The sequence below is a fragment of the Prionailurus bengalensis genome, chromosome C1, assembly GCF_016509475.1.
Source record: "Prionailurus bengalensis isolate Pbe53 chromosome C1, Fcat_Pben_1.1_paternal_pri, whole genome shotgun sequence".
Classification (NCBI taxonomy): Eukaryota; Metazoa; Chordata; class Mammalia; order Carnivora; family Felidae; genus Prionailurus; species Prionailurus bengalensis.
The window spans coordinates 33,233,652-33,261,426 of NC_057345.1; the positions used below are offsets into that span (position 1 = coordinate 33,233,652).

Here is a 27,775-nt window from a genome sequence, read left to right on the forward strand (position 1 = left end):
GCAAGATCATGACCTGAGCTGAAGCTGGAAGCTCAACCAACTGAGCCATCCAGGTGCTCCTGTTCAGAGTACTCTTATAATTTTTTTTTTTAATTTCTGTAGAATCAGTAGTAATATACTCATTTTCAACTCTTACTTTAGTAATTTGAGTCCTTTTTTTTTTCTTAGTCAGTCTAGGTGAAGGTTTGTCAATTTTGTTCATCGTTTCAAATAACCAATTTTTTGTTTCACTGATTTTATATATTGATTTTCTATTCTTTATTTTATCTGTGCTCTAACGTTTATTATTTCTTTCTACTATGTCTGGATTTAATTTGTTGTTCTTTTCATACTTTCTTAAATTATAAAGTTAGGTTGTTGATTTCAAATCTTTCTTGTTCTTTAATGTGAGCATTTATTGCTGTAAATTTCCCCCTTTTATTACTTCTCATAAGTTTTGCTATGTTGTACTTTCATTTTCATTCATCTCTGGGTATTTCCTAATCTCTCTTGTGATATCTTCTTTGATCCATTGGTTGTTTAAAAGTAAGTTGTTTAATTTCCACAAATAGGTGAATTTTCCAGTTTTCCTTCTGTTCTTAATTTCTGTCTCCATCCTACTGTGATCAGAGAAGATACTTTGTATTACCATATTACCAATCTGTCTTTTAAAATCTGTTAAGATTTAGTCTGTGGCCTAAAATATGGTCTGTCCTGGAGAATGACCTGTGTGCATTTGAGAAGGATGAGTACTTTATTGTCATTGAGTAGAGTGTCCTGTATGTCTGTTAAATATTACTGCTTTATTGTGTTGTTCAAGTCCTGTTTCCTTACTTATTTTATATCTGGCTGTTCTATCCATTATTGAAAGTAGGATATTGAGGGGTACCTGGATGACTCAGTCGTTAAGCATCTGACTTCAGCTCAGGTTATGATCTCATAGTTTGTGAGTTCGAGTCCCACATTGGGTGAGCTTGAGCCCTGCTTCGAGTAAAAACATGAACCCCAGGTGAGCCCTGCTTCTCTCTCTCTCTCTCTCTCTCTCTCTCTCTCTCTCTCTCTCTGCCCCTTGATAACTTGCACCCTCTCTCTCAATCAAAAAGAAAAAGGAAAGAAAGAAAGAAAGAAAGAAAGAAAGAAAGAAAGAAAGAAAGAAAGAAAGAAAGAAAGGTATTGAAGTCTCCAATTCTTGTTGTAGAAATGTCTCCATCTTCTTTCAGTTTGGCCAATTTTTGCCTTATATATTTTGTTGGTGATTAGGTACTATTGTATCTTATTGCTGTATTGAATGTTTTATTAATGTCCTTCTTTGTCTCTTGTAATCTTTTTTGATTTAAAGTCTATTTTGTCTGATATTAGTTTTACTAGCCCTGCCATCTTTTGGTTACTGTTTGCATAAAAAACTTTTTTTATCCTTTATCTTGCAACCTGTTTGCATCTGAAGTGAATCTTGTGTGGACAGTATATAGTTGGATCATGTTTTGTTTTTATTCATGATACCAATGTCTGTCTTTTGATTGTAGAGATAATTATCTTAAATTTAAAGTAATTATTACAGTAGGACTTTTGTCATTTTGCCATGTTTCTATGTATATTATAGCTCTTTGTCCCCCTCATTTCCTGCATTATTGTCTCTCTTGTGTATAGTTGATTTTTTGGTAATAAAACATGTTAATTCCTTTTCATTTCCTTTTGAGTATACTCTATAACTATTTTCTTTGTGGTTACCATAGGGATTACATTTAACATGCTAAAGTTATAACACTCTAATTTGACTTTATGCCAGCTTAACTGTAATAGTATGCAAAAATTCTACTCATTTACAGCTCTGCTTTCAATAACTGACATCCCAAAATTACATTTTTATATATTGTGTGTCCAAAAACATGAACTAATAATTGCTTTTTTAAATGTATTAGTCTCTTAAATTACATACAAACCAAATTATGGAATTAGAATGAAAGTTACAATAATACTAGCTTTTAGGCTAATAATTTTAAACAATATATTCATCTCTTAAATCATGTGAAAAAAAGTTGAGTTTTAAATCATTGTTACTATAATACTAGCTTTTATAATTGCCCATGTATTTACCTTTACGGAGATGTTTATCTCTTCATATGGCTTTGAGTTACTGTCTGGTATCTTTTCATTTCAACCCGCAGGACTCCCTTTAGGATTTCTCACAGGGAAGGTCTAGTAGTAACAAACTGCCTCAGCTTTTATTTATCTGTGAATGTCTTAATTTCATTCTCACTCTTGAAAGGACAGTTTTGTTGGATATAGAACTCTTGGCTGACAGGTTTTTCCTTTTAGCATTTTGAATATATCAGCCCACAGCCTTCTGACCTCCAAAGTTTCTGATGAGAAATCTGCTCAATAATTGAGGATTATTGAGGATCTTATTGAGGATCTCCTGTAAGTGACAAGTCACTTCTCTCTTGCTGCAGTTGAGATTATCTCTTTGTCTTTGCCTTTCAATAGTTTAATTATAATGTGTCTTGGTGTGGGTCTCCTTGATTTCATCTTTCTTCCAGTTCATTGAGCTTCTTGGATGCTTATATTCATGTCTTTAAACAAATGGTCATTTTCTTTTGTCTCTGATGGTGACCACGACTGTGGCCCATTCCTGTTCTGTCACCCATATATCCACTGAAAGGAGACTGATCTGGGAAGCAGGCACCAAGACAAACCTAGAATTACAGGAGAGTTATTGGGGGTGGTACCTGAGAAGGATCAGGGAAGGGCAGACATGAGCTAGCAAACCCTTTAGATCGTGATTCAGGTCTGATATCTGTTAAAGAAGAGGGAGATGGAAGGAAGATTGGAAGGAAGAACCTCAGCCTGTGGTGTAGCTCTGAGAAGTCTCATTCAGACCAACAGGGCTTTGGCTCTGTGATAACCTGTGACGAAATTCCACATTAACCAGAAATGGCCAGGCCTTAATATCCCTGACCATGCTCAGTTGTTCACTGGAGGATGCCTGGGAAGTGTGTGCCAAGTTCTCTCCTGAAGAGAGAGATACCTACCAGGGGTACAGTTCCATGTGGCCCTCTGTATCACAGAATCCTTTTTTTTTTTTTTATGTTTATTTTGAGAGAGAGAGAAAGATCGCTGGTGGGGGGTGGGGGTGGGGCAGTAGAGAGAGACGGAGACACAGAATCTGAAGCAGGCTCCAGGCTTCGAGCTGTCAGCACAGAGCCCAATGCAGGGCTCGAACCCACAAACTGGGAGATCATGACCTGAGACAAAGTTGGACACTCAACCAAACCCAGGCGCCCCACAGAATTCTGGATGGTAGAAAAGATTCTTGTAGAGTAACTGGTAAATCCACCTCCCTCTATGATAGATGTTATCTATGACATTCTGAATAAATGAGCATCTGTCTTATTTTAAAACATGTTTAGAAAAGAAAACACATTTTCCTATCATGTTTAATATTAAATACCAGGGTTTTATCTGTCTGATCTTAGTCCTGCAGCTATGGTATAAACCAGTTTTCTTTACCTTGTCATCAAGACTTGAAATATGTGTGGATTTCTAAAATAATAAAGATTTATATTGACTTTTAATGATCCTTTCATTTCATCCCACATAGAGCCCCCTGGAAGGGGCTAAGAAGGAACATTGTAAATATATGTGTCTTCCCTTTAAGAGTGTTTACAAATAGAAGTCTTTAAAATTAGAAAAGGTATTCAATGAATAAGTAATAAATTATAGTTAAATGGCCTTTTAAAGTCATTTCTTGGGGCACCTTGGTGGTTCAGTCAGTTGGGCGTCCAACTTCAGCTCAGGTCATGATCTCACGGCTCGTGGGTTCCAGCCCCGTGTCGGGCTCTGTGCTGCCGGCTCAGAGCTTGGAGCCTGCTTCAGATTCTGTGTCTCCCTCTCTCTCTGCCCCTCCCCTGCTCGTGCTCTGTCTCTGTCTGTCTCAAAAATAAATAAGAACATTAAAAAAATTTTTAAAGTCATTTCTTGAGGAAAGAGGAAGTAACTAAATAGATTTTTGCCATTGAAGTTCTCTTGTGATCTTTCAAGAAGAAAAAGACTGAAGCTTTCTTGATTGTGTTTAGCAGCCAGGCAATGGTGATATCACTCAGTATTAACCAAAGAATCATTCTCAGCAGCGTAATCGAGTGAACTGAATGCTGTAATCCGGGGGTTAGGAGCTTTAGATCTTGATGCAGGGTCACGCTCCCCTTGGCCTGCATCATCAGCTTTTAGACGGGTGCTCAGGTGCCTCATGCCATCATTCCTGGTCTCTGACTACTTTACTTTCTGTTTCCTACAAATAGAAAGTAAAAGGATGGAAATTAAGATCTGAGTGCCTACAATGTTGTAAAGACTCTGCTGTAGGTTTGATATAACTCATGTAATGTTAACAGAAAATTCTGGGAGGTAAGTATCGTTCCGTCTTCTGCATAGTGAGGAAACCAAGATCACAAATTCATAAATGTGGAAGATCTCAAATTTCAACTGACTACAAAACCCACATTTTTGCCACTGTGACTTTCAAACTGTGTTTTAGGGATCCTTGACGTTCTACAGATGCAAAGCTCCAGGCCTACTGCCTCCACACCGACCAGAGAAGCTTCCATTTCTGGGAGCCCTGGAGGCAGTTTTCCCATAAGAATTCTTTTGAAAATAAATGAGAGGGGGTGACTTAAAAAGAACAAATAATTTAGTGACTACTGGGTGGCTCAGTCAGTTAAGCACCCAACTCTTGGTTTCTGCTCAGGTCATGATCTCACAGTTCCATGGGATCGAGCCCGCATCAGGCTCTGTGCTGGCAGCATGGAGCTAACTTGGGGTTCTCTCCCTTCCTCCCTCTCTGTGCCCCCTTCCCAAAAACAAATAAGCATTTAATTAATTTTTTTAAATTTTAAAAGAAGAACAAATAATTTAGAAAAGAAATCCTTTAAACCAAGTCCTCAAGATAATGATCTGTATTCCTTACCAATTTCTATATGCAGACAGATTTATCATTAATTAGATCCTCTTAATGTGGCTAGTATGCATATTCTCAGAGAAAATGCTTAAAAGAGAAGAAATGCTAGGTATCTGGTAAGAATGATAATAGCCACAATATGTCAAGCATCTCTCATATGCCATGTTCTGTTCCAGATGTTTTATAAATATAGTCTCATGTAATCCCTATAACAACCCTCCCCAAGGTAGGAGAGATAGTCCCACTTCATATTTGAGAGAATTTAGAGGAACTTGAACAATGTAAGAGACAGAGCTAGGAGTTATTCCAGGTTTGTCTGGCCTTCCAGCTGATTTTATTCATCATATTAACTCTTATGAGGATTTATGGAGGAATTTATATAGGGGATTTATTATAACTGATGGGGGTTACAGCATGCCCAACACTGAGCACATGAACCTGGAGGTGATGACCTGGCATGTTTCTTCCTGTCTGGCACCCACATCCGCCACCCCATTGGCTATGCCTGTGCAAGGGCAGAGCACAGTGCAAGCACACAGCACGGATGGCAGGAACACTTGTCATACTGTGCCCAGGAGGCACAGTTTGGTTCAGAGCATTAGATGATCCCCACCTTTCAGGTAGTGGAACACTGAAAGTGGAAAGTTCCAAGCTGTTACACCGTTCTCCAGAGCCATTGGTAGCTACCCTGTGCCAGTTAGGCAGTTCCTTAGCACGTCAGTCAGTGCTTCCCTCTGTTTGCTGTTGCCTGACAGATGAGGTAGGCTCCCTTCAGCTGCCCAGAGCTCTCGCCATCCCACTGCTCATCTCTCACATTGTTTGCTGCCCTTTTCCTGTGTATTTCTGCTTGAAACTTTGGTCACCACGAAGTCTGTGAAGGACATAAATTGCCTAAGCGCATAATTATTTTTAGAATGGCATAAATTATGGGAGATTTCAAATATATATCCCTTTGAAAGCTATCTTTTAAAAGTTATGACATTAAAATACATGACATTCTTATGCTAAAAACACAAAGGGAATGAGGGGAGTTGAACCATTTCCCTACACTTTGCACGGAGGCATCTCAGGTGGCGGAAGGGTGGGGCCAAAAAGAGCTTTGCCTTGAGTGCTGAATGCTCAGCGTGTCAGGTATGGATGTGCAGAAACATTCACCAGGGCAGAAGAGGGTGGGTGATATCCTTTCCTGTATCCTTGTATGGTGCTGCTAAGAAGTCGACCTCATTCTTAGCCAGGTCTTTTTTCTATGCCCTTAGACAGGAGGATTTGCAAAAGTTACACCGAGGTTTTAGCATCCATTTTTCCAGTTTCCTTTTCCATTCCTTCCAACCCATCTCTTCCTGTTTTATTGATATTAAACACAAAAAAGGGAAATTATTAATAATCAACGTTACTAAACTAATGGATTAATTCTGGAAAAACCTGTAGGTCAAATGAATACATATCTGGCAGTAAATTATGAATCCAGAAGTACAAGCAAAGCTCCAGCATACTTTTGTCCAAAATTTAATTAGGTAAAACTCTTTGGCTGATCCACCCTTTCCTTTCTTCAGCTTAAGTAAATATATCTGAGCCTCACCTCTGTTCTCTGTAAAAAGAAAAAAAAAAGTAGTTCCAATTTTGTAGGGTTCTGGGAAAATAAAATGAGATTGTGCAAGTAAAACATGTACCGTAATGTCTGACATATGCTAAGCACTAACTGACTATTAGCTGATCTCATTATTATTGCAATTATTATTACCAACGAATTTAGAAAGATTTCAACAATACTTTGCATTTGGTAGGTGCTTAACATTTACAGAATACTTTCAAAATCTCACTTTATTCCTACTCTGATGGCCATAATGTATGTAGGACAAGTATTAGCTCCATTTTACAGTTGAGAAAACAGACTCAGAGAGAAAAATGTCTCTTACGAACTATGGTACCATGAACTATTTTTCCCAGCTTTATATCTCCTTTAGGTGACTTTATAATTTAGTTAGGGTGTAAATTAGTATTATTAGAATTTATAGGAAACATTATTGTGTGTAGAAATAATGATGTAAAATGCTTTTTTGCAGATTTTGAAAATGAGCCAAGAAAAAAATGACATATTTGAAAGTAAGTTGTCAGAAGAGAGAGAAAGGAGAAAGCAATTGACATCTGATCTTAATACTGTACAGAAGGCTTTGAAAGTTGATAGTGAGGTATTCTGCCACTCAGGATGTTATTCTCCTCTTTTTGCATTCCTAATTTAGGGATTTCATGTTACCATTTATTTTGATTTTAAAATAAATAGTAGCTCTAGAATATGTGTTTCTGTTAGTAATAATGGAGTGACTGTTGTTCCCTCACGCTGAGTTCCAGCTCCAGCACTAGCCAAAAAGAGACCTTTAAGTAGTAGGTGGTTTGATTATTAGGGTGGCCGTAGAGTCATGGACTTGTCTCTCCTTTTAACTGTTTGTCCTACTATCTTGGAAAGGTCTATCAGGAGACAACCAGCCTATATTTAAAAGAGAGACCTGGAAGTGAGTCCATGGAAGTCTAGATCACCAATTTAGAGGATGGTGACATTTAATCAGTTTGCAGGGTGGGTGACAGCCAGTGCAATGCCCCAAATCCCATCCTGATGACCTACAGGAATTTCCAATACAATGAGGTAGGAAACTGATACCACTTGCCTTCTTCCTGTGGCCACTCTCTGTTCTCTCTCCTTTTTGCCCAACACTTTCCTCATCAACATTCTCTTCTCCTTCTGATTTGAAGGCTTTGGGAAAATACCATGTAACTCCTTTCCTAAAGTAAATTTAATATCATCTGTTTCCTTCACAGGACACCACAGACTAACTCTCAGGCCCCAGTCATCCACCAGCCAAACTACATCTTCCATGTCATCGATGTAGAAATTTGATAAGACTCTACATATAACTAAAGGGTTTTCTCTCACAGACATAGGGGGAAGAAATCAGAGGATTAGAGGAAGCCCTAGTTGATTAAGTCACTGAATACACATTATTAACTAAGGCAGCATAATTTGTTGTGAAGAACACAGAGTTTGAAGTTGGTCAGATGGTTGAATCTCAGCTTTACCACTTCCTGGCTATGTGAACTTGGGCAGGCCACTTACACTCTCTGAGCCTGTTTCAGTAGCCCTTCTGCATGAGGTTGTCACAAGATTAAAGGCTAGTTATTCTGTAAAAGGTACATTTGAAAAAAGATACACTTTAAGAAAGAAAATATAATTAGTGCAGGAGTTGCTGAAGAATGTACCCTCTCTACAAGCCTTGCAAAAAGTAAGAAGAACTCTAGAAACCCAGTCCTTCCACCTGTGAGTGATAGAAGCTAAGAATGCTCAGGTTCATTAATTGACTTAAGTAAACTTTACTACTTAACTACCTTAACTACTTTCTTAAAAGTAGTTCTGCTAGAAGAATAAGTTGGGGGGGGGGGGGAAGCAAAAAAAAAATTGTGACAGTTGTTTCAAAGATTCCATTTTAGAAATATTATACCTTTTATGGGGAAAATCTCATTTTACTAAATGTCTTTATTTCTTAATCAGGAGTTGCAAAAATCAAGGTCAGAACTTATATGCCTTTATAATGAAATTCAAAGTCTTCCAAGGGCAGCAGAATACAGAGACAATTATTTAATAACATATGACCTGCTACAAAGAGAGAATTCTGAATTAGAAACAAAGGTGAGACTGAATTAATTATTTAAATGTTCAGTGTTTGCCTTTATCTCTTATGAGGATACAATAAAAGGAAATTAATTTTCAATAAGAGATTACATGTAAATTGGAGTTTCTTTTATTATTATAGAATAAATTCCCATATAGTGTAGGCTATAAGCCAAGCTATGACTCAGAATAGACTTCAGTCTTTCACTCTTAGAATTAATCTGTGAATTTTTTTTTTTTTTTTTTTTTTTTTACTTTGAGTCAGTTTCCCAAAAGCTTAAATTTTGGAGCACATATTATAATGTAAAAGGTTTGCTCAAAAATACAACCACCAAATGATCCAGCAATTCCGCTATCTAGAGAGATATACCCAAAAGAATCGAAAGCAGAGTCTTGAAGAGATATTTGCACACCCATTTTCACGGCAGCATTATTCACAATAGTTAAAGCTTAGAAGTATCCCAAGTGTTTCTTGATGGATGAATAGATAAGCAAATTGTGGTATATACACACAATGGAAAGTCATTGAGCCTTAAAAAGGAAGGAGATTCTGCAATATGCTACAACATGGATGAATCTTGAAGACTTTATGCTAAGTGAAATAAACCAATCACAAAACCACAAACACTGTATGATTTCAATTATATGAGGTACTCAGAGTAGTCAAAATCATAAAGACAGAAAGTGTAATGGTGGTTGCCCAGGGACTGGGGGAGACAAGAAAAGGGTGTAATTGTATAATAGGTATTGGGTTTGTTTTACAAGATGAAATGAGTTTGGGGGATGGATGGTGGCAGTGGCTGCACAACCGTGTGAATATATTTAATACCATGGAACCACACACTTAAACTGCTTAAGATGGTAAACTTTATGTTAGGTCTATTTTACCACCACCCACCCCCCAGTACTCAAAACAAACAAGTTTACTTAAGTGTCTTCAACCTTAAATCTTTGAATCAAAGCATTTTTTTTTCAGTTATACTGAAAATTAGGCTTATACTTAGAATTAGAAAAATATTTAAATGTCCTGACCCCACTTTGTTCCCCAAGTGTAAAAATGGCTGCCAGACCAGGGTTAGTCAACATTGGAGGTTGCCTATAGTGTAATTTCTGGAGTCCCACCTATTATTAACAACTCTGGGCTGAAAATTCCCTTCCTCAGTTACTCTCTGGGTCTTGATTAAAATGGCAGAAAGAAGTGAAGGCTTGAACACACAGTTAAAAGATATTGGGTTATATTTTAGTACATGTGAAATGGAGGACTAAGTCCAGGCCTCATTTATGTGAGGTTTTTATCCTGAAAGCAGGGTACAAGTTGCTGAGAGATTGGGATATGGATCAAATAGTATGTGACTTAGGGAGGGAAAGGTTCAGAACATGGGGTTTGCTGTCTGGGAAGGTAGATTATGGGGCATAGCCTATAACTAAGCTTTGTTTGTGGGATCTTGTCAGCAAAGTGAGTTACCCTCACACTGTGCAGTTAAAGGATCTTGTCTTATGAAATATCATTGGATAGTTTAACACAGGAGATAAATGTAGGCAATAAGAATATAATATAAAAATGAGAGAGCCGTATCACTATCCTGCTAATCTGGCTCTCTCTCACTTAAAAAACTTTTTATTTTGAAATAATTTCAAACTTATAGAAAAGTTGCAAAAATAGCAAAAAGAATGCCCATGTACCCTCACCTCTCCAATGTTAACATGGTTGGTACTACATTTGCTTTATCTTTCTCTCTCTCCCTCTCTCCAAAAATACCCTTCTTTAAAACCATGGATTTATGCATCCTTATGCCTATGGTAAAAATGGATTAATTATATAACAACTGCAAAGTGTTAAGTTAAACTAGAAGAAGATCCTCCAATTAGATGTTAATTTATATTACTTGTCAATAATTATTTAAGCATTTAATGGACTAAATGACTAAATGTACTTTTTTTCATAATTATCTGTAAGAGTATGCAAAATAGAATATTTGTCTTTTCACTTTAACTTTATAGGTCTTGAAGCTTTCACAAGAATTTGAACAATTAAATCATTTTACTGTAGAGAGAAAAACTGCAGCTACTAATTTAATTACAGGTGAAAATATCTGTAAAGATCTTGTGTCTAAAGAACCAATTTTGGAAGTAGAGATTCAAAGCCCAAAGGAAGAGGAAAAGGAACTCTGGTAAATTGAGAAAATCCCATATCACATTAATTATTTGGGGGTACATTTGGCTTAATCATCATAAGAATTTGATATTTGTTGCCAAATGATGTGAGTGGAAAAATTAGTTATAAGCAAGCATTCCCCAAGAAGTTTGTCTTTTAATATATTATTAAATTTTTAAATCTTTTCCTGCTTTTTAAAATAATTTTATGCTTCTTGTAGAAAATTTGGAAAGCATGGAAAAGTGAAAGGAGATGTTAATAGCCCATAATGTCACCAGGGGGATATGTTAATGTCCTAATTTTTCTTTCTTCTCTCTATAAACCTACATATATGTGGGATTTTTTTTTTACATAATTGGACGATACTCTAAATATCAAAAAAGCTGAGAGATTTTTGCTGTTTTTATTTAACATTGTATCTGATAATTTTGATAACCCTTTTCTTTCTTTTTCATTCTTCTTTTCTCTCTTGTTAATCTTGCCCTTTAACTCTTGTCTTTCTACTTTTTCACCAAAAGTATTTTTTCACAGAAACTTGTTAGACTTTGGGCAAATGTATTACTCTGCCTTGGCACGATAATAGATGGAATCGAATTCTGTCCAGGCAAAAGCCTAGAACTAGATCATCAAAAGGGAATGAAAGTATATATATATTATATACCAAAGGATACATCATCAATGAACTAGGAAAATATGGTCTAGGTATGGCCACATTTATATCTTTCAAAATGTTTTAACATACAAGGAGGTTTTTTTGCTAGTTTTGGACCTCTGAATTGTATGTCCTCCTAAAAGTTGCTTTTAACTTTAGAGTGTGCTTTGAGTCCAAGATTCACAACCATGAAACCTAGTTGCACAAGTGGGAAAAGCATATTGGAGAGGTGGTGGGGAATAGGTGTAATAGTGGTCACAAGAACAAAAAGCCAAGAAGCTAGATCACAGCATTTAGGTTTGCTGTAGGGGAAAAAGGAGGTCTAGTTCTTGAGCACTGGAAAAGTATATTACTGGGTTTTTGAGGGAGATTATTCTAGAATCTCTATAAGAGATAAATTAAAGAAGAAAAATGGGGGGCGCCTGGGGGGCGCAGTCGGTTAAGCGTCCGACTTCAGCCAGGTCACGATCTCGCGGTCCGTGAGTTCGAGCCCCGCATCGGGCTCTGGGCTGATGGCTCAGAGCCTGGAGCCTGTTTCCGATTCTGTGTCTCCCTCTCTCTCTGCCCCTCCCCCGTTCATGCTCTGTCTCTCTCTGTCCCCAAAATAAATAAAAACGTTGGAAAAAAAAATTAAAAAAAAAAAAAGAAGAAGAAGAAAAATGGACCAATTAATCCAGATATGAGCTACAGATGAAGAGACAGTGGCCTAGATTGAGTAGGCAGCAGTGGAGATGAAGTGTCCAATTTGAACACTCTTCAGAGAAGAAGCTGACATTAATTATCAAAGCTGACAAAAATCCACCCACCTGACTTGGGGTAATTGGTAGGGATACTTGCCCCACAGAACAAGGCTATGGCCTTAATTCATTTGGAGGTGGGGAACCTTGCCATGATAAAGATACTGGACTTCTCTAAAGATCTCCTTGCTGCCACTGGTTTCCATGACTTGGTCTAAATTACTTCCCAGCACCAAGACTGTGAGATGTCTACATATCTGCCCTATGCTTCCCTCTCTCCTCATAATGTTTCCTTGCTTATCTCCTCTGTCCCACTTCACAGCCTCCACATATCTCAGATCCATTACACAATCACAATCAACAGTAAAATTGCCTATCTACCATGTGCCAGGTACTATAGGAAGACACTGAGGATACAAAATAAGACACAATTTCTACCCTTATGGTCCAAATAGCCTGCTGGGGGAAGATGGTGTTGGATACTATGGAAGCACAAAGGAGGTGCCCTGGCCCGGGCTAATAAACCAGAAAATATTCTTAAAGGAAATAACAAACCGAGTCCTGAAGTATGGGTAACCGAGAGCCAAGCAAAAAGATGGGGGATTATTTTTCAAGGGGGATATGACATGTACAAGAGAAGGCATGATTTGTTTGAGGAACTCAATGACCTCAGTGCTGCTACAGCATAGAGCTTGAAGAGAGGAACTGGGGAAGGAGACCATGAGAGTGAAGAAGTAGGCAGGGACCTGATCATGAGGGAACATGAGTGTCTGCATGAAGAAGTTTGGACAACAGGAAACTACCACAGGGTTTAGTAACATAAAAGAGACTAAGAAGATTTGTGCTTTAGAAAAATCACTCTGCCAATTGTATGGGAAATTGATTATTGTACAGGAACAAAGGCAGTGAGACCAGTTAGGAGACTGTTGCCATAATCTAGCTGAGAGATGGTGGTATTTGTGAGGAAGAGAAAAGTAAAGGGAATTGAGAAGAGGTAGACTCAACAGGACTTCAGGATTAATGAGTATAGGAAATGAGGAAGAAGGCATGAAAGTCAGAGTGTGGGCAGAGTTTAAAGAAGACTTTCAAGGTTCTGGTTTGATGGTGTCATCCTCTGAGTTTGGGAACACAGTTTAGAGGGAGGAGGGGAAGGAGCTCAGCTTTTGAAACACTGACTTTGAAGTGTCTCTGGAGCAGCCATGCCAAGAGCAAATGAAGACTGGGCTGGAGATAAATTTGAGAATCATCTATAAGTGGACATAAGCAGAAGTCATATGATGGATGAGATGGCCCTGGTTGTTGTCTCATGAAAGTACCTGAAGGCAGAAACCAAAGAAAAGCCTCTTTATAAGAGACAAAAAGAATTACCCTCAGAAGTAACTGAGACAAAACAGCCAGAGAAGTAGAAGGAAAGTCAGGAGAGTATGTGTTACAGAAGCCAGATTAAAGAGTGTTTCAAGAAGAAAGGAATAGCAAATAGTGCCAGGTACTGCCAAGAAAATAAAGAATAAAGAGTGATTACTGAATCAGATTAAGAATGTGGTTGGGGCGCCTGGGTGGCGCAGTCGGTTAAACGTCCGACTTCAGCCAGGTCACGATCTCGCGGTCCGTGAGTTCAAGCCCCGCGTCAGGCTCTGGGCTGATGGCTCAGAGCCTGGAGGCTGTTTCCGATTCTGTGTCTCCCTCTCTCTCTGCCCCTCCCCCATTCATGCTCTGTCTCTCTCTGTCCCAAAAATAAAAAAAAATAAAAAAAATAAAAAAGAATGTGGTTGAAGACTTTAGTAAGAGTAGCTCCAAGGAAGGGCAGAAAACAAATGGCTTCCTAGATCCCATCTCATGGGATGGTGAATGGGAGTGAACTGAGGAGTGAGTGGAATTTGAGGAAGTACAATTGGTGAGTGTAGCTGCTTTCCAAAAAGTTTGGTTGTGAAAGGGAGAAGGGAATATGGAACTGAAGTGAGAGAAAATTTGTGTATGTTTAAATGCTGATCAGAAGGAGTCCCCAAATGGACAGGTTTAGGATTCTGCATACCAGAGAGGGGCTAGCCTTAGGAAGTCAGCCACCTGGTCCGCTGTAACAGGAGGAAGAAAGGGAGAATGGACAGAGATCCAAGTGAGTTTTTAACTTGAAACCAAAGGATTGTGTGACGATTTGTGTCTTCTGTGAAGTAGGAAAGAAAGTCATGTGCTGAAAGAGGAATAGAAATATCAGAGTTTATAACATAGTGAAAAAAGTTTGAAATAATCACTATGGTGAGTGGAAAGGGAAGCTGACTAGGGAGGGCAGGTAGTGTTGAGGACCCAGTTAAGCTAGAGACTGTGACTTTGTATGGCATCTGTCTTTGAGAATATGTGATCTGTGGGGCAACATTTAGTATAGGCATGAGAAGACAGTTGGATTCATCCAGGACCAAGGTTTTGCCACACGAATGCAGTGGAAGGACAATGGGGGACGAAAGTTGGACATTTTATTTAGGCAGTGATTAAAATAATGAACAGTAGGCCCTACGTTGGATAAAGAAGCAGGTAAAGGGAGCTGATAGAAAAAGGGAAAAGTAATTGAAGGTACTTATGTAAAAATTATGTAAAAAGAAAAAGCTGAAATCTGGATATCTAATTTTAGTTACTTTGGAAGTGAAGCATTTGCTGATGATACAACTCATAGTGTGGTTATGCAAGTAGCTGGCAAAGAGGGAGAGATGAGAAGATAACTGGAGATAAGGAGACTGAGGAAGTGAGATGCCAAGGCATTGGTGGGTGATCTGTATGGACCTTGGAATCTTCCAGGATGATTGCAGGACTTGGGGTGAAGAAGACACCAGAAAGCCATGAGCCAAAACCTTCCATTTGAAGAGAAGTAGAAAGTATTTACAGCACACCTAGCATGGTCCAATGCACATAGAAGCTGCTCCATAAGCCAAATTGATTGATTCTTGTAGCACATCTCTTCTACTAGATTTTAGCTCCTTTAAGATAATGGACTCTTTCTTGTTTTTCTGTTGTTTATAGTGCCTTTCTTTTAGAACAACAGATCTTAGAACAGGAGGGACCTGCAGATCTTCTAGTGGTTTACAGAGGTCAACCTTCTAAAACTTTAGGAGCTCTGTAAGGGTCTCAGAAACTGCCATGGGAGATGAGGAAAGACTGATGAGTGGAATTCTGTGTAAGATTTTACTTCAAGAAAGAAGCCACAGCTAAAATGTTTGAAAACCACTGCTATTTAGCTAAGTCTTCTCCTTTCACAGAAGAGGTCTCTGAGACCAAGAGAACTAAAATGACTATTTTGGTCACAATCACATACTTAGCAAGTTATCAGCAGGACTGCAAGAGGTCCACATCCCCTAACTCTGAGTCAGAGGTTACCACTTTATCTACTTTGTATAGGACATAGTCACAAATATCCCAAGGGCAAGAAGGTGCTGGGACACTTGGGGTCTAGGTATTTGCTATGAAAGTGAGCTTTATGGTGTTAAAAAATTACTCAGGACTCTGTCTCTGTATATGCATAACATGGAGGGGGGAAAGGGGAGAAGAATGAAGTCCCATCTGTCTTGTTCTGGACTGTCTCCAGTGTCTAGAATAATGCCTGACACACAGTAGGTACTTTTAAAATATTGGAATGGGGCGCCTGGGTGGCTCAGTCGGTTAAATGGCCGACTTCAGCTTAGGTCATGATCTCGTGGTCCGTGAGTTCGAGCCCCGCGTCAGGCTCTGTGCTGATAGCTTGGAGCCTGGAGCCTGCTTCTGTTTCTGTGTCTCCCTCTCTCTCTGCCCCTCCCCCAGTTGTGCTCTGTCTCTCTCTGCCTTTCAAAAATGAATAAATGTTGAAAAAAAATTTTTTTAATAAAAAAAATAAAATAAAATATTGGAATGAATGGAGATTTCCTCCTACTCCCACTGTGTACTTGCAGCTAAACCCAAAGTTGGACTTCCAAGAGCAGCTCTAAGCTTGCAGAGCCCAGCTGATCTCAACCTGGGTTTGCTTTATTAGGAAGCTTGGGCCAGAGCAGCTGGTAGCTTCCCTTGACCTTAATGAACTGTATTTTTTTCTAACACATTCTCATTTACCATCTCATTACATCTTACTACCTTTATCAAGAATTATATGATAAATCAGGGCACTAGTGTGGCTCAGTTGGTTAAGCATCTGACTCTTGATTTCACCTCAGATCATGATCCATAGTTCATGGGGTTGAGCCCCACATTGGGCTCTGTGCTGACAGTGAGGAGCCTGCTTGGGATTCTCTCTCTCTCCCTCTCTGCCCTTCCCCAGCTCACGCTCCCTCTCTGTCTCTCTCAAAATAAATAAGTATTTTTTTAAAAAGAATTATATGACGGGGCGCCTGGGTGGCGCAGTCGGTTGAGCGTCCGAAGGTCACGGTCTCACGGTCAGTGAGTTCGAGCCCCACGTCGGGCTCTGGGCTGATGGCTCGGAGCCTGGAGCCTGTTTCCGATTCTGTGTCTCCCTCTCTCTCTGCCTCTCCCCCGTTCATGCTCTGTCTCTCTCTGTCCCAAAAATAAAATAAACGTTGAAAAAAAAATTTTTTTTTTAAATAAATAAAAAGAATTATATGATAAATGTTCAAGTTGATTTTCATTTCCGATTCAACTTGACAGTGAATTTATATCCATTGCACGAACTACTGATGCAATTTTCCTCTTCCTCTAAACTATTCCTTCCCCGGTCCAATCTATTCAGTGAATAGTCCCTCCCTTCACACAGTTGATCAAATCAAAGCCTAAGGAGTCACTTGCTTCCTCCCCACATCTAAGTCATCAACAAATCCTGTCAGTTCTACTATGAAAATATAAAATATTTAACCTATTTATTTCTATCTGTATCTCCACTGTTACTAACCCACTCCCTGACACTGGTATCATTCACTGGGACTATCACGATATCTTCTTAACTGACCTCCCTGCTTCAATACCTCTTTCCTAATCCATTCTCCATAGATTAACCAAAGTGGTCCTTTAATAATGCAACTTGAATAATATTACTCCCTCTCCTAAAAACTTCTCAATGGCTTCCCATTATGCTTGAAATAAAATCTAAACCCTTACCATAACCAGTAAGGTCTTCTGTGACTTGGCCTCTGCCTACCTCTCCAATTTTATCATCATACCATTTTATGCCTTGTTTATCATGCAGCCTTTCAGAGCCTCTAGCCCTTAAAGCACTTTCCCACTTCAGGAATTTTGCACTGACAAGCTCTTCCTGCCCAGAATGCTTCTCCCCCAGTTTTTCATGCGGCTGACTTCTCTGCACATTCTCAGGTAATCACTAAACACCATATTAGGAAAAGTCCTAACTCCTGCTCTCCCATGTTACCTTATTTGTGATGTATCATAATCTGATTATCTTGTTTACTTGTTTGTTGTTTGTCCTCATATTCTTCCTCTTGGTGTGTGCTCTATGAGAGCATGGTCCCGGCTGTCTTGGTCACTGTTAACTTTTTAGCACATACAACAGTGCTTGGCATATAATTGATATTCAATAAATATTTGATGAATGAATGAGCTCATCTTTTCTTTTGCTTCCTCCCTGGAAACAGAGTTCTATTGCTACCCAGAAAGAAAATGCACGTGAGCAAGGGAGATGGGCAGAGGGAGAGAGAGAGAGAATCTTAATCAGGCCCTATGCTCAGTGGAGAATCCTACGTGGCACTTGATCCCACGACCCTGGGATCATGACCTGAGCTGAAATCGAGAGTCGCATGCTCAACCAACTGAGTCACCCAGGCACCCCTCTATTTTTTTAAGAAAATCTTTTTATTTTTAGGTACTTGTAGATTCACATGCATACGGTTGTATGAAATAATAGAGAGATCCCATGTACCCTTTATCTGTTTCCCCCATTGGTGACGTCTTGTAAAATTGTATTGTAATAGCATAACCTGGATATTGACATTGATACGGTCAAGATACAGGACACTTACATCACCACAGGGATCCCTCATGTTGCTCTTTTATAGCTACCCCTCTCTTCCCTCCCACCTCACCCACTCCTTAACTCTAGACCCTATTCTATTGTAATTCTAACTAGTCTATTCTCCATCTCTGTTAGTTTTTCATTTCAAGAATGTTATATAAATATAACCCTAAAATATGTAACCTTTTGGGATTGGCTTTTTTCACTCAACATAATTCTCTGGAGATTCATCTGGATTATTGATACAATAATTGGATCCTTTTGACTGTTATGTAGTATTCCATAGTATGGCTGTTCCACTTTAACCACTCATCCATTGGAAGACATCCAAGTTATTTCCAGTTTGGGCTATTTTAAATAAAGCTCTGTAAATATTTAAGCTTTTATATGAACATAATCGTTCATTTCTCTGGGATAAATCCCCAGGAGTGCAATTTCGGGCCACATGTTCATTGCACATTAGGTTTTTTTTTGTTGTTTTTTAAGACACTGCTAAACTGTTTTTCCTCCAGTGGCTATACCATTGTACATTCCCACTAACAATATAGAAGTGATCCATTTTTCTGCATCTTCACTAGCATTTGGTGTTGTCACTTGTAAATTTTAGCCATTCCAATATGTGTATAGTGATATCTCATTATAGCTTTAATTTACATTTTCCTGAAGGCTAATAATATTGAATATCTTTTCATGTGTTTATTTGCATCTGTCTTTCCTCTTCATTGAAGTCTCCTTTCAGACTTTTGCCTATTTTCTAAGTGGGTTTGTTTTTTTCACTGTTCAGTTTAGAGAGTTCTTTATGAATTCTAGACACTAGTCCTTTGTCAGACATGTGATTTGCAAATATTTTTTCCCAGTCTGTAGCCCATCTTTCACCCTCTTACCAGGATTTTCTCAACATGAAAGTTTTTCATTTCAATGACATATCCATTTTTCCTTTGATGGATCATATTTTTGATGTTAAGTCTCAGAATGCTGCTTAACTTTAAATCTTGAAGACCCTTTCATTTTATTTGTAATTTTGCATTTAGGTCCATTTTGCATTTGAGTTTTTATTTTGATTATTGTATTCTTCATTTCCAAAATTTCCATTTGATTCTTCCTTATATCTTCTCTTTCTGTGCCAAAACTTTGTAGTTCTTTTCTGAGACTTTGCATTTTTTCATGCATTTCAAGTATATTCATAAGTTTATCAAAGCATTTTTATAAGAGCTGATTGAAAATCTTTGTCAGATAATTCTGACAAGTTGGTTTTTTCATCTATTTTTGCCTTTTCTCATTTTCCTGCATTTTGGAATGAGTAATTTTAGATTAAAATCTGAATATTTTGGGTATTATAAGACTCTAGGTCTTAATTAAACCTTCAGTTTAGCTGGCTTCTTCCGATACCCCTCTAGCAGGGGGAGTAGGAGAGTGCTGCCTCATTGCCACCCCAGGCAGGGTAAATCCCCGTCAACCTCCATGGACACCCAAGGAAAGGGGAGGGTGCTCATTACAGCTGGTGAGGGTGGGAGTTCTTACTCCCCACCAGGCCTCTGCTTAGACTGCTCTGGCTGTGAGTGGGGGGAATGCCTTGTTACTGCTACCACTGGGTCTCCAAGACCCCACAGGAAGTGGGTAGGGATGATCTTGTTATGCTGGACAGAGGTGAAAGTCCTTACTCTCCACTAGGCCTCCTCTGACACCATCCCAGTGGAAAGGGAGAAAGGTGCCTCCTCACTGCCAGGTCGGGGTGAAAGTCTCCCCATGTCTTTTACTGCTTGGCAGGGATGAAAGTCTCTGCTCCCTGTTAGCCTGTGACACCACCCCAACAGGGAGTTGAGGTGCCTCATGATAGCCTGGTGAAGGTGGGAGTATAGACTCCCAACCTGACCTTTGCTGACATGGGTGAGGGTGGGGCCACAATTTTTTTCTGTGGCATTTGGAGTAAAGCAGATATTGTCCACAAGTTTTCTTACTTGTTTTGCTGTCCATTTCCTGGTCCTCTGTGTTTGTTGGTGCTGTCTGGGTTGCCGGCTTCTCCACTTGCAAGTCTAAGATATTTGAGGTTAAAAGAAAATGCAGGAAGCTCACAGTCATGTCATTCCTCAGGTCCTGAGTACCCTACCTAGTCTGCCTTCTCTCTACCTGTCAGAGGCTCCTTATGTCTGTCTTACATATAATCCCCATGTTTTTAGTTGTACTTGGTGGGAGAAATAGGGAAAACTATGTTTACTGTTTTCCTGGAAACAGAGTTAGTTTTTCCATTTTAAAAATTATGAGGTACGGGGAGCCTGGGTGGCTCAGTCGGTTAAGTGTCCAACTTCAGCTCAGGCCATGATCTCACAGTCCATGAGTTCGAACCCTGCATCAGGCTCTGTGCTGACAGCTCAGAACCTGGAGCCTGCTTTGGATTCGGTGTCTCCCTCTCTCTCTGCCCCTCCCCTGCTCATGCTCTGTCTCTCTCTGTCTCAAAAATAAAGAAAAACATTAATTTTTTTTTTTAATTATGAGGTGTATGTTTGCATTTTCCCAATCTTCAAGTGTATCTGGCTTCCACTGGAAGTAGGAAAAGGAAAAGAGTTTATGGAGGATGGAAAACATCACTGTTATTTTATCAGAAATTATTTTTAAAGGATTTTAGTCTTTATTTCATATTGTTTTGTATAGTTTGAATACATCTTTTTTTTTTTTAAGTTTATTTCAAGAGAGACAGAGAGAGTGGACAGGGGAGGGGCAGAGAGAGAGGGAGAGAGAGAATCCCAAGCAGGCTCCACACTGTCAGTGCAGAGCCCTATGTGAGCCTGAAACTCATGAGATCAGGACCTGAACTGAAACCAAGAGTCAGACATTTAACTGACTGAGCCACCCAGGCACCCCTCGTTTGAATATATTATCTTTAAAAAACTGCTGAGTTCAAAATAAAATATTTAATTCTTTTTTTAATACAGTACTAAAGGAATTTTAAAAGGGAAAAATAAAGACTCCCTGACATAATTTTTCCCCTGTTCCTTTCCAGTTTCTTCTATATGTACATTTCCCATGGTATCATATATGTTTATACACATATACATACACATATATAGTTTATTGTCCTACCATTTTACTTTAATTAACGTATTTTTCATGTTGATGAATAGTCTTTATACCACTTTCAAGTTGATTTATCTTTAATTCTCTCAGCCATTTCTGTGTCTCCATTTAATCACTGTTCTAAATAGCATGCTTATGAGCGTTATTGTACATTCAGCTCTTTTCTTCTCATGAATTATTCTACTGCAGTAAATTCATTGGTATTCAATTATTCAGTCAAAGGGTCTGAACATTTTTATGGCTCTTGATCTGTACTGCCAAATTGCCTTCTTGAAGAATTTGAGCACCAACTATGATTTGTGAAGCATGCTATGCTAGGCTCCAAGATAGCTGAAACAAATTTAAAATGAAGGAGCAAAAATAAAATCGGCATGCTTGTGTTCATACTACTTTTCATCCACTCTATCTAACCACTGAAGGTGCATTCCCTCCCCTCAGCTTCTGTGTCTCACAGTCTCTTGGTTACCCTCCTCCCTCCCTGGCTTCTCAGCTTCCTCTCCAGACTCTCATTCCCCTGCTTGTTCCTTACCAGTCTTTAGGTTCCTATCTAGAATGGTCCTCCTCCTCTCACTTCCTGCCTTCTCCTTGGCTCATGTTATCCCATCCCAAGGCTTCTCACATTCTTCTGTATCTGTATCTTCACCAGAGGCATTTTTCCAATTTTTTTTTTAATGCTTATTTATTTTTGAGAGACAGAGACAGAGACAGAGAGGGATCAGGGGAGGAGAAGAGAGGGGGGGGGGGACACAGAATCCAAAGCAGGCTCCAGGCTCTGAGCTGTCAGCACAGAGCCCAAAACGGGGCTCAAATTCATGAGCTGTGAGATCGTGACCTGAGCCAAAGATGGACACTTAACCGACTGAGCCACCCAGGCGCCCCCATCTTTCCAATTTAAATCCCCATTCCCCCTTCTTGGTCTACCATCCACTGGCCTCTCTGCTCCAGGCAGAAATCCAGGTGTCATCCTTTATTCCTTTTTCTCTCTCCCCTGCCACAGCCAGTTCATAACAAGTTTTTATCAATATTGTGTTCTAAACATCTCTAGAATCCACCACTTGTTTCCATCCCCACCACCCTGTTCTAGTCCCTGTGGTTTATCACATGGATCCCTACAATAATCTCTGGTTTCCCTGCCACTTGACATCCAAATGATCTTCCTAAAGGACGTTCTCTCTTTTGTCTCTGGGCCTTTACCCATTTTATTTTTTAAGACATCCTCGAACACCCTTTTTTTCCTCTCTGTTCTCATCTATACCAACACCTTCTCCCAACACACCTACATACACGCGAGTATGCACACACCTGTCCCTTTATGTTTTCCTAGTTTGTGCCTACTCATCCATCAGGACTCAGATGGCTTACTACTAGTTTCATCTACTCCCTTATTTACTTATCTTTTTTTACTCACTAAATTGTAAGCCCTTTAGGGCAGGGATATGTCCTAGTGCCTGCCAAAATGCCTGGTGCTTACTGAGTAATTTTAAAAAAATCTTTAGGGGTGTCTGGATGGCTCAGTTGATTAAGCAACCAACTTCGGCTCAGGTCATATCTCACAGTTTGTGAGTTTGAGCCCCACGTGGGGCTCTCTGCTGTCAGCACAAAGCCTGCTTCAGATTCTCTGTCTTCCTCTCTCTCTGCCCCTCCCCTGTTTTCTCTCTCTCTCTCTCTCTCTCTCTCTCTCTCTCTCTCTCTCAAAAATAAATAAAATAAACATTTTTAAAAAAACAAATTATAAAAATTTTTAAAAATCTTTATAAGCTGTGTCTGCCCAATGTCATACTTAAAGTTGAAAAGTGAAAAATTCATTTAACTAGTTGTTTTGGTATAGACAAAAGTCTTTGATGGGTCATCTCCCTGAATGTGAGTAAAAAAAAAAAAAAGGACTTATCTGTATTTAAAGTTTATTTATGAGAGTAATATAACTGTTCTGCTATAGAATTCAAGTTGGAGGGGTGCCTGGGTGACTCAATTGGTTAAGCATCCAACTTAGGCTCGGGTCATGATCTCACAGTTTGTGGGTTTGAGCCCCGCATGGGTCTCCGTGCTGACAGCTCAAAGCCTGGAGCCTTTTTCAGATTCTGTTTCTCCTTCTCTCTCTGCCCTTCCCCTGATCATATTCTCTCTCTCTCTCTCTCTCTCTCTCTCTCTCTCTCTCTCTCTTCCTCCCTCTCTCTCTTTCTTTCTCTCAAAAACAAACATTAAAATTTAACAACAAAAAAAGAATTCAAGTTGGAAAATTGGCTTGTAGCACTGTTAGGGTTTTTTTTTTTTCCCTCCATATTCTGCTACTGTAATGAACATTTTGACAGTTTCTTGTTGTTATATTTGCACCAAGTCCTGAACTAGGAGAAAGTAAGCAGAAGGAAATTCCTGAGGAGTCAGTAGAGGAGGGCACTTTGCCAAAAGAGAGGCAGGAGGAAGAGGACTCACAACAGAACCAAGATATGAAAGGTGGAGAACAACAGTTGACCTTGAAGCCTGAGGAAACTGTGAGGCTTAGAGAAGAGCTGAATTGTGTAAATCGGAGCTTCCTTCCATCTCAGAGCTCTGGGGATAGTTCAGATGACAGTGGTACCCAGGTAGGTGCTGTAAACACATGCTCTGACTGGGTCCATTTCCTCCGGTCAGCTGTGGATATAGGCATAATTTTTACATCAACATCAGTGTGTTTTGTTAAGCACGCTCACAACCATGGCCTGAATGGTAATCAAATAGCAACCAAAATCTGAACTAAGCCCGGTCATTGATGCACTTTGTTATAAAGGGCTCTTAGGCTCGGTTAGGCTCCGCAGAAAAGAATGCTGATTGGTTGTCAATGTCTGCCCTGGGGAGGTAAGACAGGGAAGGGCAGGATTTGTGCCACATTTTCTGTTCATTGCACCTAGCTTAGATGTACAAAATACTTTGTTTGGGTGGGGAAGAGATCACAGACTTGGAATTAAGTCTGGCTTTTGCTATTTACTAGAGATCTACCTGCTGGAGAGATCAAGACAGTGACGACCAACCACACTTCAGCTCTTACAGCTCAATTTTGCAGGTTCTCTCTTATACAAATTAAGATATCCCTACACATACCTTTCTAGGAATTATTCTGAGATCCACAGAGGGAAGCCTTTGTACACATAAGTAAACTAACTTCAAAAGACTGACAATAGGCATTTAAAAATGGATTCAAGTGTATATTTGGGGGGGGGGGAGGAGAGGCAGAGTAATAGTAAAGGAAGTAAAAAAAAACTTTTGAAAAGAGATTCAGATATAGAGTCTGAAAACTAGGCAAGTCACAGTAGAGAAAGAAAATAGATACCTGAAAGGATTTTCAGATACATTTGAAAAAGAAGGGAGTCTCTGGGTTTGTTCAGAAGACCAGAGGGATCTAGGACATCAAATGTTCAAAAAGAAGTTCATTTTCAAGCCCCCAGGCAGTCTGTTTATTGGGAAGTAAGCCAGTGTAGGCAACTTGGAAAGAGGCTGAGCACTGTGGTCACAAAGATTATAAAATCTTTTGTTTATGAGCTTAAAATGATCAATGCACTTACAGAGTAATGAGTTGAAGAGTATGAGAAGTAACACCCTAGTTAATTTATTAATTTTATTTAATTTATACTTTCTCATTATTTGAAGAATCATTTCTCAATACTAGGGGGGATGTGACAACTATTAAATATATATGAATTATATGGGAAATCTGGGCAAATAGCCACTTTGTGAAAGGACAAATAGCCCTTTATGCCACACAGCTTCTTAGGGTTTCACTGAATTCTTGCAGAGTTCAGTAATTTTATTCCACAATAATGACTTTGAATTATTGAAAGAAGAGTAAGTTGCTCTTACTCGTTTATCCAGCTGTTGTTAATTGAGCATCTATGATGGGTCAGGCCCCGTGTTAGGGCCCATACAGCAGGAAACAAAATAGACGTGGGCTTCATGGGAAAAAATAACGTATTCGTGTTTTGAACTTTACATTTCCCAAAACAGTATAACACACACTATTTCATTTACTTCTTTAAGGAGGCAAGGATTTTGGACAGACTTTAGTGTTTCTGCAGTGTGCTGTGCAGTGATAATTTCAGAACCTTTTTCTGTGTAGAGGGTGCTTGGATCTACTGGTGGCTATAAATTGTTGTACTTTTTAGTTCTTGTGTATGTGAGGGTTGTGGTCTTCACCCTGTTGTCGGATTACAGTGTCTAGTGCCTAGCTGATTGTTCATGTGTGCTGCATCTTCTTAATCTCATAACATACACATTTAAGCAACGATAGCTAGGGGTGCCTGGATGGCTCAGTCGGTTGAGCGTCCAACTTCGGCTTAGGTCATGAACTCACTGTTCGTGAGTTCAAGCCCTGCGTCAGGCTCCGTGCTGACAGCTCAGAGCCTGGAGCCTGCTTTGGATTCTGTGTCTCCCTCGCTCTCTCTCCTTTCCCTGCTTGTACGTCTGTCTCTCAAAAAATGAATAAATGTTAAAAAAAATTTTTTTAGGCAACTGTAGCTTGAGACTAGATATCAGACTTTAAAGAATGCTTATTGATAGTAAATACATAGAAAAAGAATGGTGAGAGCCTCTTTTATGAGTAAGTACATGAGCTCTATTGTTCATATGTATTTGTGACATCATTTGTGGCTGTCAGTTGCCTTTGGTGGCTTACCTGCTGTTCAACAGTGTTCCAGGTACGATTGTGATAGCTGAATTCTAGATTATTACTTTCCCCACATTCATGAAACCAACTGGAATCACCATTAATTATCTGAATGTTATAGGTTTAAAATCTAGTTTCATGGTTTTACATAGCATTATTGAATATTTACTATGTTCCAGGCACTATACTAAATACCTTGTGTATATTAAGCAACACAACAAGACAGGATATTATTGTTGCCACTTTATAGATGAGGAAACTGAGCCTTTAGAGAGGTTAAATAATTTTCCCAGAATAACACATTGTGATGGAACCTGGGTCTGTCTACTCTAGAGCTTGACCTTTTAGCTGCTATTTGATTTGTTTCCCCCTGCTGAGAAGTTCAAAGAAAGCATACACTTCTCATGTAGAGCTAACTTCCTGAGGAAGGCTGACAAACTGTCTCCCAAAAGGCCTCTCAGGGTGTCTGTTATAGATTATCTGAGTGAATTCATTCAGGGTTTGATGTAGGCTTGTAGGCTTGATGTATTAGTCCCCCTAGAATGGATCTGTATCTTGGGGATAAACTCAAACCAAACTTTTGAGACTATTGGGTAAAATCAGAATGGCTGTTAGTTATTATTCTGTAATGATTAATCATAATTATCACTTGAACTTGTTTAAATAAACAGCACATTTACCCATAGAGAGTGAAGAAAAATCAAAATCTGAAGGATGTTTGCTGAGTAGAGAGACAGAACAAGTGGACTTTGTTTGTTGAGTGACACATTCACAGGTTGGATAGCCCATTCCATCCACATTCACTGGATGAGAATATTTAAGGTTCGTAAGCTTTAATTGTTTCCACAAAAGGAATGATCTTGTCATTGGGACCAGTATATGGATTTGGTTCATATTAGATTTTTCTTTTGTGAAGACAATATTTTAAAATATTAAAAGCTAGATTTTAAGCCTATAAAATTAAGATAATTAGTACTGGTTCCATTTTTATTTATTTTAATTCTTAAGGAATTATGAATTCCTTAAGAAGAGACATTACACATCATCTGGTCTTATGCCTTTAATTTGCAGATGAGTCAGCTGAGACTCAGAGAGGATAATTGCCTTAATAAATCTGTTGATTGATCAAGAAAGGATGCTTGTGTACTTTCCTTTGCACTCCTACATGGTTCCTAGTAGCCTGGCTGAGTCTAACCGCCTCTGTAATAACTTTCTACCAGGAAGCAATTTACATGTGGGGAAAAAATAAGGACCCTGTATGTTGGTCACTTGACTGTTTGGTAGCTTCTTTAATGGTTGCCTTTCATAAAAAACAATTTGCATTTCTACTCTGGCAAAGTGACTTGACTAGAAAATGTAGGCAAGAAAAACTATTGTTCTGGCTTTTCTCATCTTCAAAACAGGCTAAAAACTTCTGTACATGGGTGTAAAGGGGGTGCTTCTCTTGTATATCTTGGGCATGTTTAAGTGGCCATATGGGCCGCCGATTACTAATTGATTATTAAAAGCTGCTGTTGTCTGATAGTTAAATAAGAAGCTGGACTGGTGATCAAGGCTTTCCAGGTTTCAGGAGAACTCTTGTTTCAGGTGGAGCAGAAGACAGTTAAAATAAAATTGGGTAGCATCCACAGTAATGGGTAGTGGGTAATGGGCGGTGTCACTGAGTGCTTCTTGTGTACTATGTCATGCTGAGTTCTTGCATGCATTATCTTACTTACCCTTCACTCCATCCAGCAGTTATCATTATTATCCCCATTTTAAGATGAGGAAAATGAAAAGCAGAAAGACTAAGGAACTCCTCCAAGACAGATTCAGGACTGAAACCCAGATGCATCCAGTTCCAAAGATAGGGTTCTTAATAACTACACTAGAATTCCATTAAATAATTTTTTTCTAGGTATCTTAGACACTTGCAACTCTGGGACAAGCAAATTGGATTTAGACTGCCTTTTTGAATATACCAAGATGAGAATTGAAGGGCTTATAGGACTTGGGCAATTCTGTGT

General features: G+C 39.1%; 1 protein-coding gene across 6 annotated transcripts in view; it reads left to right on the plus strand.

Annotated features, from left to right (window-relative positions):
* CCDC30 (coiled-coil domain containing 30) overlaps positions 1-27,775 on the plus strand; it is a 130,974-nt gene that overhangs the window by 48,956 nt on the left and 54,243 nt on the right. The window contains exons 1-5 of one of the 6 annotated variants that reach the window (XM_043574611.1): positions 5,563-5,687; positions 6,991-7,116; positions 8,469-8,606; positions 10,590-10,759; positions 23,472-23,715. The exons of 3 other annotated variants lie outside the window; for them this stretch is intronic. In XM_043574611.1, coding sequence (XP_043430546.1) covers positions 7,000-7,116; positions 8,469-8,606; positions 10,590-10,759; positions 23,472-23,715 — 669 coding nt within the window. In that variant the 5' untranslated portion in view covers positions 5,563-5,687; positions 6,991-6,999. Of the gene's footprint in view, positions 1-5,562; positions 5,688-6,990; positions 7,117-8,468; positions 8,607-10,589; positions 10,760-23,471; positions 23,716-27,775 lie in introns of those variants that run through there. 2 more of the 6 variants (XM_043574615.1, XM_043574617.1) reach the window with 2 other exon arrangements.